Here is a 16453-nt window from a genome sequence, read left to right as displayed (position 1 = left end):
TATATTTCAGACAAAGCAGCCTGAAATGGAACTTTTAAATTAAGTGCTTTCGTTTCGAAAGCATCACGTTCGTCATAAAGTGCAGCTCTTACGTTCTGCAAATAGCATAGGTTATGCACACTCTGCGCTGCAAAATTTATAGTTACTATAATACAAAATCAATAAAATGAGGCCAATATTCAATACTTCATCTAAAAGTCATGAGTTTGTCGTAAAACTGTGATATAATAAAAATGGAGTATATTATGACAGCTTTGAAATTCAATGAAATTGAAATCGTATCTGCGTCAGAACGCGTCCATTAATAATTATCTGGACTCGCTTTCAGGTTCGTTCATGATTTTTCAATGACGTATTGCAAAAGGAGTTCCACCCTATAAAATTTTAAAGGGGAATAACCCATAGCAGTATTTCAGTATGATGTGTGGCCACATTTTTTCATATAAACTGAATTTTCGAATGCTTTTCAACTTGTCATTAATCGAATTACTCAGCAAAATGTAAATGTGTCCCGTAACAGGAAATTTTCCTTGCTTCACATTAACTCTGACGTAAAAACAAGCAAATGAATCGATGAATGAAATGATCGATTGGCTTGCTGGACATTTAAGTACTCATTTATGTCTCCATTCACTAGGGTCAAATACTTTGCGAGAACGCCTGCAACGCATTAGTGAGACCATGACAAATGGATGCGTATGAGCGATACTATTTTCCAATAAAAGGTGAAAGGGACTGCTTGATGTTAAATATCCGTTAAAGCTTTGTATAAAGGCTTGAAAGAGGAGGTAGATAGAACAGTTTAAAATTTAAGTGCACGATTTTGTACATAACCGGAAAATAAACTTAAATTTAGAAAAACTTGGGCCAGATAAATTTTTAACTACTTTTAAAATATTATCCAGTGTAATAAGACACAACTGTAAACTGCTAGTAAAAAAGAAAAATTACACCAAAAATTTCACAACTATAATTATAAAATGGAAAATTGAGTTCTTCAAACTTCGAGTTCTTTCACAAGAAAAAAACTCTAAACCTATAGGTCGTAAGTTTAAATGAAAATATAAGTTCGTTCCAGACGAATAAAAGTGCTATTTTTGAAATGCATATGCATGCGTCCGATAGGCATTGGTTCTGAAGTGTATGAGGGCTTCGTAAAAATTAAAATATAAAAAGTGGCCAATGACTATATTAACTCTACATATGAGCTATAACTACTGTTAGACGGCAATATGAGACTGCATCATGATCGGCTCGGCCGCACGGTTCTGTGAACTAGTGATAGGAACCAAAAACTTATTTCCGCCTACATTTAGATATAACTGAACGATGTTATGGAGCTAGTTTTTATCAATATCTCAGTGTTTTTTAATATACGCCTTGACGAACAGGCAAAAACTGGTCTAAAGGTAGGTATTTTAACAGAACTTATTTCGCCTCTGAAATGCAACTAAACAATCCCATATTATAAAATTTGATTTTGCATTTTTTTATGATAACCCCTATAAGTTAAAATACAGTGTGTGGACTGTTAAACTACCGGTAAAGAAGCATGCTATATGTTTGTTTCAAATGAGTTTTTCATAATTTTTTGTTATAGCGTCATTAACTTTTCAGCAAGAACACAGTAATTTGAATAGGTACAGAGTAATACTAATAGCAACAGTATAAACTGAAACTGTTTTTTATTTAACCAATGAAGTAAATTGCTTCGTTCAATAATTTTTTAAGTCACCCTATATAAGCTATTCTGAAAATATGGACACTGATAAACGATAAGTTACAAAATTTTGAGATGACACCACCAACTTTTTGGAGGGGATATGCAGATAAATTTTAGAGTAATTAGTAATTTTATCATCCTTACGATAGCCTTATAATGTTTGCATTGCATATATCTGCATTTATACATTTTTATTGCTTTGTTTACATTTATTTAAATATATTCCGACAGTCCAGAATAAACGTTTATTGAACGAATTATTGGTGTATTTTTGAAAAGTTTGTCGCATGCATATCTATAGTAATTCATTTTCAAATCTATTTTAGAACTAGTTTTGCTAATATAGAATATAAACGACCTGTATTTATTAATGGTTTAAAATAGTAAGATTATATAGATTTACATAAATCAATCGTAAATCGCATAGTTAACTCGAAGGTAAATATTGTGAAGATAAAAATGATTTATGAAACGTTTATTAAATGCTAACTTAGCACTTACTGGTTTTCTAAAATTCAGGCACTTCTGTATATTATTATTATTATTATTATATTGCATAACACATTCGAAGGTAATGTCTCAACAAACAAATTTTTGGGTATTTCATAATTAACATACATATTATATACATTTTTGGAACATAAATTAAAATTAAAAATGTTAATAAACACGTGAATTTCATGTATATTTCACAGCATTCATAACGACTTGCTCTAAGTCATATTGACGTTTTTGATATTTATGGTTTTTCATTTTGTTAATAAAAAAACAACATTAATATAGGAATTGCTTCTGAAATTCATGCAATTATTTAAAAACGAGAACTTATCGTTCACTTTTAGGTTACAATATATTTCTTGTAAACTCTGATTTATTCCTCGACAATCTGCAATATTACTAAACCCTGTCAAACTAGTATTACGTCACTAGTACTAACTTTATTTATTTAAAAATTATTTTTGATACAGTGGAAAATAAGACATTCACCAAAATCACTAGGGGAAATAATAAATTAATAAAACAACGAACTGAATTCTTCATTTATAACAAAACAGCAAAAATTATGGGTTTTAATAAAAATTTTCTGAGCAAATAAAACCCTTATTTGTCTTGTCTTAATATGATTCCTGCAATGGAGATGTGATATATTTGTGTTTCATGCAGAGGTGACCCCCGTTTATAACCCTATTCCACCGAATGTTGTGGATGACACTGCTAAGTATGATTATGCTGTAATTCTTCCTGCGAGAGTTCAGTAATTCTGTATTTTGGAAAAGTGCACCTATCTCCAATATAATATGATATTCTAAAATAGCTAAAATTGAGTTAGTAATTAAATTAGAAAATAAAGAAAATAAAATCTAGTCTTACCAGACTTATCCACAAAATTTAAGTGTACTCGATTAATCGATTTAATAAAATTTAATTACTAGTACTTTTGAAATTATTCGAAATGAACATTCACAGTGGTCATGTTTTACGGTAACGCAGAGTACATTTCCTTATAACTTGATTCTAGAAGGACGGACTAAACCTCGGGAACGTGATCAGCGGATGCGGCACCCTCGGCTATTTAGAATTATTGATGCGATATATCAGGGAGTTCTGTGGATGAAGCCGAGATATTTGGGTTGGTCGTAGAGAGGCTTTTATCTTGCAATACACGTTTTAATGGTTTTAATATTTGCGAAATATTCTCACGGATATCTTACACACTCTAAATGCGTAGAGTGTGAACTAAATGAGTCAAGAAGGAGAAGAAATTTTCATTTAGGTCTGTGATAATTCAAGACAGATTTTTATAAGTACCAACGTCTGGTCTAAGATAAATGTTAATTCTGAATTTATGTTTATTTTGGCCGTGATGAATTTTACTAACTTCGCCGGTAGGAAAGTCAAATTTTCAATTGTAACTTTTTTCGGATCTCTCGTTAGTAGCCTTGTATGGCTATTAGAGAGTGTCTGTTAGAACGCATATAATTGATGGCATTCTCTAGGAACAGAGGAAAATTTTCAGATTTATGAAATTTTGGATAGTTCGCCTGTTGGACTTAAAGGGGTTTCTAAATTATTAGTCCCATAATCCTGACAGTCGGTATCAATTTATATTACACACCAGTTCGCAATTGAGAAAATTCAGCGTCGCTTCTTGAAATTTTTGACTTTTAGGTGTGAGGGATTTATCCAGAGCGAAATGCTGATTATAATATGTTGATGCAAAGACATGGGGTCATAAGTCTTGCCAGAAGGAGAGAAATACATAGTGCCCGCTTTGCATGGAAATTAGTGAACGGGAAACTTGATTGTCCTGCATCTCTTGTCGTCGTTAAATTTCTCTCTCCCACGCACGGATTGCAACTCGTCATATGTCTACGTTTGATTTTCCAACTCCAAAAACCAATATTCTTTGGAAAGCTCCCATTACTCACATGTCTAGAAATGCTAACAAAGAACATAATGATATTTTTGTTATTAAGATGTAGTTTACAATTTCAACATCTTTATTTCTTTATTTGTGTTATAAATTATTAATGATTATTACGATGTAGTTTGCAATTTCAGTTTTTTTATTTCTTTATTTTTGTTATAAATTATTAATAACAGGTTGAGTTTAGATTTAGATCTAGTACCTATTTTTGTTTGTCGTATTTATTTATATCTGTTTTATATTAAGTGTTACTTTTTATTTTGTCTTATAATTGGTGTCTGTTGGGCAAATAAATTGTATTATTATTATTATTAATATTATTATCAATCTTCACAAAATCAGCATCAAAAGTCATTTGGATAATGTTGGCAACCCAATTTAGTAAATGCACAATTATTTACAATAATATTTGCAAGTAGTTTTGGTAAGAACACTGAGCATCGATCTAGTCAAAAAATGATCTAATTTCAACAAAAATTCCCTCGCTCCTGAACTACAGGTGTACAAATATTTAATTTTGGGAATTTTATTTTTTTATGATAACCCCGATCAGTTAAAATAAAGACATGTATGGACTGCTAAAGTATAGGTAAAGAAGCATGCCATGCGTTGTTTCAAGTGAGTTTCCTCATGACATTATTATACCTACTTATATTTGGTTGATTCTCTTATTAGTGGAATTATGTTCTGTTAGACAATAAACACATTATTATTATCATTATTAACAAAATTTTGTGACGATCATCAAAATTTATCAAAGAACACGTATATCACTTGGAATAGGTGCAATGTAATACTAACAATAACAACACTGTATTCCAAAATTTTCTGGATATGATCAATAAAATAAATTTATTAATTTTTTTGAGTTACAGTATTAGCAATTCTAAATACAGGGTCATTATAAAATATTGTAGTCAAAGAAGGCCATGACTTTGGTGACATTTTGTGCCGCCTTTTTCAGTTTTGTGGAAAGGATTACACTAATATTGGAATTTTTATTTTTAACGCCACATTAGTATGACATTAGCGGCTGCACTGTTTCAACGCTTCATCAAATTCTGTCAGATGTCAATAACTTTTTCGTTTGTACTGATTACTGGTACGGTTTGCCACACTTTGTACGTTAATTGACTTGTCTTGTTTTCATCTTTGCTGTGTTCCCATTTGTTCGAACTTTAAGTGTCTCAAAAAACAGTTTTTATCATAACTATAGATCATTGTGGAATAATCTCAGGTAATGAACACAGAGGAACTATAGTCAGTGTTACAAATGAATTTTTTAGTTCTTTGGAGCAATCATCATGTCCTATTACCGCAATGGGGTGTTAAATGAGGATGGGGATGGAGTGTACTCTGTGGAGGCGTCTAAAAACGAGTATCTGGTGAAATGTCCTGTTGTCATTGAGGAAGAATCTTTGAAGACGCTTTAGCGACGAATTGTGGCCAGATTTAACAACACTGGTAGCGTTTCTAAGTGAAAACCGACGGGGAGACCTCAAGTTAGTGTTGTTGAAGATTTAAGGATGAGAATGGAACAAAGTCTGAATAAAGCTTTGTCAAAACTCTTTACAGTCCGGAGTACCATACAGCATGTTCCAGAAAATCGTAAAAGAGAAGTTACATATGCATCCATATAAGATTTCGTTGGTTCAGGAGCTGCAACCAGCTGATTTTCCTCCCCGCGTTGGGTATTGTCGTTGGTTTCAAGCTAATATGGACCATAACAGGATTCTCGATTTGTCGTTCTTTTCTGATGAAGCCTGGTTTCATCTGTCAGGCTATGTCAACTCACATAACTTCAGAATTTGGTGTATAGAAAATACTCACCCTTTTGAAGAAACACCATTACACACAGTGAAGGTTGGTGTGTGGTTAGCTGTTTCTAGACGACGATTCATAAGCCCGATACTTTTTAAAGTAAATGAATGTGATGAATAAACAAAATTGGATGTAGAAAGTGTATGTAGGTACTGCAATAAAGTTTTTTATTTTCAGTAACTTTCATTTTTCTTTCTGTGTTAGTTGCATTCTCTTAATTTAAAACTTACTTCAACCTATTGTTTAGTAATAATTGTAACTTTACTATTAGGAAGGTTCAAAATCTTTATTAAACATTCTGTTGTTTCAAGAGATCTCATAGTCATCTACAGAACTCTTAACACTATGCTCCTGAAATGTTATTGTTTTTTTTTTTCATATTTTTTATTATAGACATTTTGAAAAATCTTGATATTAGGATGGACATGTGGGCGTGTTTTGGGTACAACTTCTTTGACATTCCTGTTATGCAGATCTAGTATGTTTGAGATATCTAGAAACTGCAAAGCTGAAGGTAATGTTTTTACATTATCAATGCTTTCAGTTGTGTTTTTTCAAGAGAAAAGCACCGGTCGCAAACCACGTCTGCACAACGTTTTGACGATTCCTTACAATTTACAAACTGAACTTTCGCGAGATCACCACTTTGGCAAAATTATTTACTGCAAAAACTCATTACTCATTGGCATTTTAAAACAGTGGTACTGTTCGTTAACTGTGATAAGACTTGCTCTGCCATTGTCCATTACGTGATTTTTCACAATTTTTACCTTCAGGGTACCTATAAAAAAATGTAATTTTTTAATTAATTACCGTGTTCATTGGGTTTCGACAAATTTAACCTCACTTTTTGGATTTCATTATTTGAAAAATTATTGCTTCTTTGCAAAACAGACCAGATGATTTATTCTGTTCAACTCCAATCGACTTTCCAAGGTGTAATTCATGACAAAGCTCTTAAACGTTTTTCTGACAATTTACAATTTTTGAAGCTGAAATGTATTGCAGTGGCGTTCATAAATGCTCGATAACACTGCAACCCTTAATACTCTGGCCTGTCTCATGTCTCAACATGGATTCATAAACTACACGTACAGAAGTATGTTATTTTATAAAATTTAAATAAGATTTACTATTGTAAATTTTGGAGATGGCGTTATCCCATTAAACAAATTTTGGTTCGCGTTTTACCATTTACATGATATACGTAACCTACATACAAAATTTGACAATAATCGATACAGCATTTCAATCTATATCATCTGTATAATAAAAATCGACAGAAACAGACATTCAGACAAACGGAAACGTGAGACCTACTTTTTCGTACTATAAGGGCCATGAAACGCCGAGAAAACATGTCGGATGGACCCAACAACAATACTTCCTTAGCTTACGTTCGGGAGTAAGAACGGAAATCAAAAATTTTTCAGCATAATATATTCTTTCATTATTCCAAAAACTAATGAAAAGTGTTGCTGAATTTTTTCTTTTTTAAAAGAATTTAATTGGGTTCTTCATTGGCAGTAGCACTGAATAGAGCAGAAAACAAAATAAATAAGGGAACTATAATAAAAACGTCTGGAAAATGGAAAAGAGATTACGTAACTTTTAATTCTTTTGGATAAATTGGCTTGAAAATAAAAGCTTAAAAAAAATAAACAAACAACTCTTCAATAAGAGTAGAGTACAAGAGAGATGGACCCAATTACAATATATTCTTAGTTTACACACGGGAAATAAAAATGAAAAATATTTAATGTACAGAAATCTCATTAACTTCGTGTCAATGTGTTACCAAAACTTCTTAATGCTCTAAATCAAATAGTAAAATTTCAATCTAAAATTTAATTTTTCGCGATAAATCTGCTTTAAGACGTTATTTTTTTTTTTCATATTTACTTAATATAATTTTAAGAATACGTCATTAAGTCTTAATATGTATACAGTTAAAACTTCAAAGTAAAATATTGCAAACAGTCGTACATACAGAGCGACAATCCATAAATGACAAACGGAAGGATATTTTCCTATTTTATAAGCTATGAAAAACTGAAAAACATGAAGTTACACATTCATCTACAACAAAAGCATTTTTACGCTTTGCAAGCATCATCGGTTGGAACCCTGACATCAACATTATTGTTGATGTATGTTGTAAATAATATTAAATAATAGACCATCAGTGTACTATGTAAACTTTCCTGTTGTTCAGTAACAAAGTTCGGCAACTCCCATAAAAATCTATAGAAAAGAATTGTTATAGGTACTCACCGAGGTGAATCGATAACTCCGGACTCAATATCTTCACCAGCAAAACCCTTCCAGCTAAGGTTGGCTTCAGGATAAAAGAATCCTTGTCGACACACACACCGATATCCTCCGTTCCTATCGCCGAATTCTGGTTCCGGGACACACTGAAATTGGAGATAAAAAATTAGCGGTGAAAATGTTTGTGCTTCCATCACGGCTTCGGCAATTTAATACGCAAGTTATGTAAAGTAAAGTCGCTTTGCTCAGAACAAATCCGCTCGCGAAATTTAATATTAATTCGTAGAAGCATTTTATCGTTTGAAGTGTCCCTGCTGCGAAAAGTTATGAGCGGCTTAAAAAGTAAATAACTAAGTGCAAATACAAATTTAATATTTGTTGGAAAAGACAAATATTATTATTCGATGTTGTACAGATAAGGATGTTCGGAGAATCCCTAGTAGCACATACAAACAACCGCACTAGTGCATAATTTCTAGGCACGTTTTGCAATTTGTTCTTTGGGGTTACCTATGCAGGCGTCTTGTCTTTGTGGAATATGAAAATCAGTTTTAAAGAAAATTTAAAATATAGTAGTATCGATCAAAGTCACAAGAAACAAAATTCTGCTACAAAATACTTATAAATACTGTATGTCTGGATGTGCCAACATATCTGCAAATTTTACAATATTGACGAAATTTTTAAAAGGTGTTGCAGAGTGTTGCAGAGACACGCAGCGGGTGTTCAGTTGAAAAAGTCATCAAGTTGGTGTTGCTTTTTTGACAGAAGGAAATCTAGCAAAAAACGCGTATGTTTTATTAATTCATACAGTCATACTGTTGTGTATAATAGCCATTTCCGCGTTGTTAGCTATCTTCGATTAAATTTTAGGTTAACTATAAACAGAATTCACGATATTTACAAAAATGACTTGATGACTTTTTCAGTGGAACACCCGATATACACTCCCCACAAAAACTATCGCACCACCTCCATTTCTAGTGAACGGGACAAAAATGATTTCAAACCATACTCTACAACTTCGCCACTGACTTTAAAATCTTCAGTAATAAAAAAAACTTCGCATGTTAAAAATTTCAATGCACCTTTCGGTGGAAGTAACAGAAAGATTTTTTTGATAGAATTTTAAAAACACTAGAACAGTAAAAGTTACATTGTTAGAATCAATATTGCTTGGTTATATTAAAGTTAAAAAATGATCGAAGGTTATTTCGACAGAACTTTCCTGGCCCCTGAAGTACAATAAAACAAATCCGGCTAATTTTTTCATTAGAACCTTTATAAGTTAAAATAAAGATATGTATATAACGTTAAAGCAAATGTGAAGAAACGTGTTGCACGTACGTTTCAAAATACTTTTCAAAATATTCTGATGACATCAACATTTTTGCAAAGACAATTATTTCACTTTGGATCGGTGCAGTTTAATACTAATTGTTATTAGTTTAGTACATTCAACAGGGAAATCCCCATTAACAGAATGTAATTTCTGAAATTGTTAATCTATACTTATATAATAAAGCTGAAGCTTTTGTTTATTTGAACACGTTAATCTCAGAAACTACTGGTTCAAATTCAAAAAATCTTTTTGTGTTGGATAGTCCATGTATTATCATATCTACATATAGGCTATATAACATCACGCTACGATCATCAGGAGCGAAGTAGAAATGAAAAATTCGGAAAAACGGGAAAATTATTCCTCCTTTGACAGCTTCCGTTGCTTACGCTGCTTAAACGGTTAAAGTTACGTAAAAATCATGTATAACGAAATTGTTCCCCTCTAAAAGTTCTAAAGAAAAGTCCGCGACAGCATATGTCTATCTTTTAAGGTCGAGTCAGTATAACCTTTTTTATGGTAATGAAATTTGTTCTAAAATAATAATGCATTATGAATAAAATTCTCGCGTCACAGTGTTTGTAACCGAATTTCTCCGAAATGGGTTGACCGATTTGTATGAAATTCTAGGTCTGAGAATAGGTTGTAAACTATTTTTTAAACCCCTAAGTGATAAGGGTGGCCCACCCTAAAAAATTTTTGTCTATTTTTTGGACAAAATTTTTTATTTTTATTTTTTTTAAGAATTGGCATCAAAAAATACACATAACCCTAAATTTTCACCTTTCTACCACCAACCCCCATTTTTTAATCGTCCATATAATAAAAATCAATTGCTGTTCCTGTTAATTTCGCTAAGATTCAAAAACGGCTTGACCGATTTGAAGAATTTTTTATATTACGGGGATGGTTTATAAATAAAAAAAAATAAGGAAAACTTAAAAGAACAGTTAAAAAATAAAAAAATTCTAAAAATTTTGTATGGGAATCGCCACTTCGAATTAATTTCAATAGTTGGCGTTTCTGACCTGTTGTCTAACTGACGTGTCATACAAAACTAATTCTTCCGCGCAGTTGTGAAAAGTATATTGCATTTCAAATCGTTCTTTGTTTTTTCGTAAAAAAAACGTTGTTTATTTTAAGAAAAGTCTTGGTTAAAGTGAATTTAATTACACATTGCGAAAGTTTCTTATTCATTTTGATCTGCCATTCTATTTACCTATATTCACTTTGTTGGTTTCGACAAAACCTCAAACTTTACCGTTATTCCAGGATTTAATTTGAAGTTTTCAATATTTTAAAATTCTCAAGATAAAATTTACAGATTTGGCTGACTGTGAAAATAATTGTGTCGTTTTATGAAGTTCATTAAAATGCCGAGAAGACGACAACCTCACATAGGTCCACGAAGTCAATCAAATGTGCGACGAACTACCTCAGGTGCAAACCGCAATGATTTATTTCATGGGTAATTCGGATATGGAAGTTGATCAGCGTTGTGCTCATAATCAACATAATCAAACATTGAAGCGAGACATTGGGTGGTATGAATAAAACTGTGTAGAAACTAATATTCGAAGTACGAAGTACCTACTTCATTATTACGCTTATATACCTGAGCATCTACTCTATGTACTGAGTACCTACTTGGAAAAATGGTACCTTCCCGGACACAAATTGAACATCTACGCGTTTGTGAGCATTTAATCTAAAAATGAGGATCGGCGTGGCAAATAACTGTGCTGTCTGTAAAGCAGCTTAGAAAACGAGTAGGATCGTTGTAAGAGTGAAATTTAACTAAACATGGCGACTTTCATGAACGTGGAACGTCATCAAAAGGTACATTCAGTTTGAAAAACACATTAGGAGCAGGAATATCGAAAAAAACTTTAATATCATCTAGAAAAACTAGAAATATTTTGATTTGATATTCGAGTAGATACTTCGTATTTCGAGTATGAGCATCTACTGAGTTTTATTTATATCAACCATTGTCAAAAAATTGATCGACCGTTGTTTCGACAGAACTTCCTTCGCACCAAAAGTATAATGAAACATATGTATTCAGCATTTTCGAGTTGAGTCTTTTCTTCACACAATTTTGTGATGACCTAATCAACATTTACGATCAACACGTATACCACCTTGGATTGGTGCAGTGTAATAAATACTAAAAATAACTGTATTGCATTCCCAAAATTATCTGCGGAAATCCAGTGAGCCATTCCATCAATTTTTTGGGGGCAATAAATAAATATTCTTAACAATATGCTTACAATAACTTTAAAACGTCTGCTAGATCTCAAAGTATTCATTTTTGCAACTCTTGAGTTATTCACTAAAATAAATTGACTGATCCATATATTTTTTTGAGTCACTGTAAAAGCAAATCTAAAAAATATGAATGCAATAATAAATTACGAAAATATACTGATGATATTTTCCACATTTTAGATAGGATTTAGTGGGCAAAATCTTGAGATGACGTCTTCAAGTTTTTGGGCTTGATAAACAGATATATTTTGATTGAAAACCTACTGTGGTGGTTGGCTTTGCAGGGGACCGGGTATTAATTAATATCTGTTACGGTGTCTTTCGCCATGCTTGCCTCTTTATTCATCTCTCAACCAACTGTCAACAGTACCAACGTACAATACCAACCTAACTAAGATCAACCCTACATCTCCCTTTCTTAAGAAATACAAATAAAATAAACTTAACAAATGAACATGAATGAGGTTACATAAAAACTAAATACTGACAAAAATAAGAATACAAACATTAACGAATAAAGTCATTAAATCTTTTTGGGGCAGTCTTCATTCGTTCACTGCGGCGCACATTTCCTGAAGCCCCGTAGGTACTTTCTTTCTTCGTTGACTTCTCTCTTGGGATGCGGTTTTCTTCTGGGTTGTTAACTTCTATTTCGTTTCCTATATTCATTGGTTGTAAGTGTACTCTATTTCTTCGAATGACTCCCTCGTTTGTTTCTACTTCGTATGATCGTGGTTCATCTCTTTTCATTTTCACAATTCCTTCTTTTCTGGAGTTTATGATCCATACTTTGCAGCCTGATTTCAATTCAGAGTTGTATCGTGTTCGGTGACGTCGATCATAATACTTCTTTTGATTCTGTTGTTCTTCCAATAGTCTTTTTCTCACTTCTTGGTGGTTTGGTAGTATTGGCTGCAATTTATTTGACAATATCGGTACTCTTTCTCGTAGTGATCTACCAAATAGTAGCTGAGCTGGTGACATTCCACACTTTAGTGATGTGTTTCTGTATGATAAAATAGCCAAATATGGGTCTTCATTCTTTTTGAGAATTTTTTTTACCAACTTCACTGCACTTTCTGCTTGTCCATTAGATTGTTGATATTCTGGACTGCTACTTATCCATTTGAATCCATATTGGTTTGCAAAATTTCGAAATTCTAAACAGTCGAATTGTCTTCCATTGTTGCTTCTAACTTTGTCGGGTATACCATGTCTTGCAAAAATTTCTTTAAATGCCTCAATGACGTTTTTGCTAGTAATTCTCTTCATCTTTTTTATTTCTGGGTACTTCGTGTAGTAGTCTTGAATTACTAAGTAGTTTTTGTTTTCGTAGTATGCAAGGTCTGCACCCACAACTTCCCAAGGTCTTGTCGGTACCTCGCTAGATATCATTGGTTCTACACTCGGGTGTTTATGTTTTATACATACTTCACATTGTTCTACTATGCCTTTAAGCTGTCTTGTTATTCCAGGCCACCAGATGTTTTCTTTAGCTCTTGCTAGACATCTTTGAATCCCAAAGTGGCCTTCATGCACGACTTGCAAACACCAGCGTCTCAAGGATTTAGGAATGACAACGCGGTCTTTGTAGCAGAGCATGGAATTGCTTACTTTGATGTCGTCTTTATATTTCCAGTACGTTGTTTCCTCTGCAAGTAATTCGTGTTTTGGTGGCCAGGATGTCTGGATATAGTGTACGACTTTTTGGATTGTGGGATCCTTCTTTTGTTGCATTATTATTTCATCTTCAGAATGCAGTTTCGCATTGACTTCTTTAGTTATTGCATTAATGTATACATCGGTGATGTCCCTGTTGATAACATCTGTATCGTCGTTGCCTTTCGTGATTGGAGCTCTAGATAAGGCGTCTGGCACATAAAATTGTTTACCTGGGACGTAGTGTATGTCGTACTCAAATTTTAACATTCTCATGCGGAATCGTTGTAAACGGTTGGTTAGTTTGTTTATTTCCTTTGTTTTTAATATCACAGTCAATGGTTTGTGATCCGTTAAAATTTCAAATTTGCTGCCGAGTAAATATTGTTCCAGTCTTTCACAAGCCCACGTGATCGCTAACGCTTCTTTTTCAATTTGTGCATATCCTTTTTTGCAGGACTTAACGTTTTTGAACAAAAGTAAACTGGTTTCCACGTATCGTTCTCGTACAACTGTTCTAATACTGCACCAATCCCATATTATGATGATTAGTCCGCCGATACACGTGATTTTCTTGTTACGTCAAATTTTGCTAATACACGTGGTGACGCAATTTCACTCTTTATGTTCTCAAATTCTCTTTGATGGTTTGGAGTCCAAGTGAATTGTCGATCCTTTCTTAACAGTTCGCGCAGCAACCTGGTTTTATCTGCGACGTTCTCGATAAACTTAAAAAGTTGATTTGTTAACCCTAAAAACTGTCGGACTTCTGTTTGGTTTCTCGGGGTTGGGTAGTTTGTTATTGCTTCTACCCTCTGGGTATCCGGTTTTATTCCATCACCATCTATTACAAATCCCAAATATGTGGTTTCAAAATTGCGAAGTTTACACTTTTCTTTATTTAACGTCAGACCTTTTTCTTCTAATAATTTCAACACTTTGTGCAAATTTTTGTCATGTTCGCTCGTTGTGCGACCTGTAACTAAAATGTCGTCCATGTGTACTTGTACTTGATCAGAGTTTACTTCAGTTATAATGTTGTACAGCACTTTTTGGAATACTTCTGGAGCAGATGTAATCCCAAATGGAATGCGCCTGCAGACGTATCTTCCAAATGGTGTAATAAACGTTGTGTACTTTCTTGTTTCTGTATCCAGGCTCATTTGCCAAAAGCCGCTTGAAAAGTCTAATTTACTGAATATCTTGGCATCTTGCAATTTTGCGAGAGTTTCTTCCACTGACGGTAATTGGAATTTTTCACGTTTTACATGTCGGTTTAATTCTGTTAGATTTGCACAAATTCTAACTTTACCATTTTTCTTATGTGATATGACCATTGGCGCGCACCAGTCTGTAGGTCCTTCTACTTTTTACTTCCCGAGCGTAAGCAAAGGAAGTATTGTAATCGAGTCCGTCGGCCGACTCTCTACTTTTACGTTTTCTCGATCTTTCATGACCCCTAGAAGACGAAGAAATAGGTCTCCCATTTCCGTCTGTCTGTCCGTCCGTCTGTCCGTCCGTCTGTCCGTCCGTCTGTCCGTCCGTCTGTCCGTCCGTCTGTCCGTCCGTCTGTCCGTCCGTCTGTCCGTCCGTCTGTCCGTCCGTCTGTCCGTCCGTCTGTCCGTCTGTTGTCCCGGATTTTTATTAGACAGATAATCTCCGAAAGTACTCGACCGATTGTTGTGAAATTTTGTACTCATATTAAGAATATCATGTAGATGGTAAAACGCTAACCAAAATTTGTCTAATCATCCCCACCACTAATGCGATGACGTCACTTCAAAATTGTACATAGTAAATGGGTTTTCAATTGTATAAAATAACATAGTCCTACACATGTAGTTTACAACTCTGAATCGACTTTTCACCCGAAACGTCCAGATTTTTGGAAAAAAAATCAAAATTATAAAACAACATTTTGAAATTTAATTTTTAATCTGCTAACCAGAATGCTTTGAAATGTTGCAGATGTTTTAAGGCTATAAAGAGCATAATAAATTTTTAGTCAAAAAATATTTGCTTATCCCCTCCAAAAACTTGATGACGTCAGCTCAAAAGTTTGTGGAATAAATCATATCTAAAATGTACAAGATATGATGAGTCTGTACTTGTGATCCATCACTCCATTCATATTTTTTGGATTTGCATATACAGGGTGACTCAAAAAAATTAATGAATGCGTAAATTTATTTTGCTGATTTACTCAGAAACTACAAAACCGAATGCTTTGAAATCTTGCAGATGTTTTAAGGTTATAAAGAGCATAATAAATGTTTAGTCAAAATGTATTTGCTTATCCCCTCCAAAAAATTGATGACGTCAGCTCGAAAGTTTGCCGAATAAATCATATCTAAAATGTACAAAATATGATCAGTCTGTACTTGTGATCTATCACTCCATTCATATTTTTTGGATTTGCATATACAGAGTGACTCAAAAAAATTAATGAATGCGTAAATATATTTTATTGATTTAATCAGGAACTACAAAACGGAATGCTCTGACATCTTGCAGATGTTTTAAGGTTATAAAGAGCATAATAAATGTTTAGTCAAAATATATTTGCTTATCCCCTCCAAAAACTTGATGACGTCAGCTCGAAAATTTGCCGAATAAATCATATCTAAAATGTACAAAATATGATCAGTCTGTACTTGTGATCTATCACTCCATTCATATTTTTTGGATTTGCATATACAGGGTGATTCAAGAAAATAAATGAAAGCGTAAATTTATTTTACTGATTTACTCAGGAACTACAAAACCGAATGCTTCGAAATCTTGAAGATATTTTAAAATTATCATAAGCATGGTAAATTTTTGATCAAAACGTATTTGGTCGTCCCCCCTAAAAAATTTATGATGTCACCACAAAATTTTGCTGAAAAAATCCTATCTAAAATGTACAAAATATGGTGAGTCTCTTCTTGTCATT

At 33.2% G+C, this 16453-nt stretch overlaps 1 protein-coding gene across 5 annotated transcripts in view; it reads right to left on the bottom strand.

Annotated features, from left to right (window-relative positions):
- The window catches only part of LOC135122012 (metabotropic glycine receptor), a 166225-nt gene that overhangs the window by 70143 nt on the left and 79629 nt on the right, over positions 1 to 16453 (bottom strand). For all 5 annotated transcript variants that reach the window (XM_064046265.1, XM_064046280.1, XM_064046271.1 and 2 more), the window contains exon 3: positions 8247 to 8389. In XM_064046265.1, coding sequence (XP_063902335.1) covers positions 8247 to 8389 — 143 coding nt within the window. The remainder of the gene's footprint in view (positions 1 to 8246; positions 8390 to 16453) is intronic.

Source organism: Zophobas morio, unplaced genomic scaffold, assembly GCF_036711695.1.
Source record: "Zophobas morio isolate AGI-343-1 ecotype UQ-CSIRO unplaced genomic scaffold, CSIRO_AGI_Zmor_V1 ptg000005l, whole genome shotgun sequence".
Classification (NCBI taxonomy): Eukaryota; Metazoa; Arthropoda; class Insecta; order Coleoptera; family Tenebrionidae; genus Zophobas; species Zophobas morio.
This window is presented reverse-complemented; position numbering and strand designations above follow the sequence as displayed.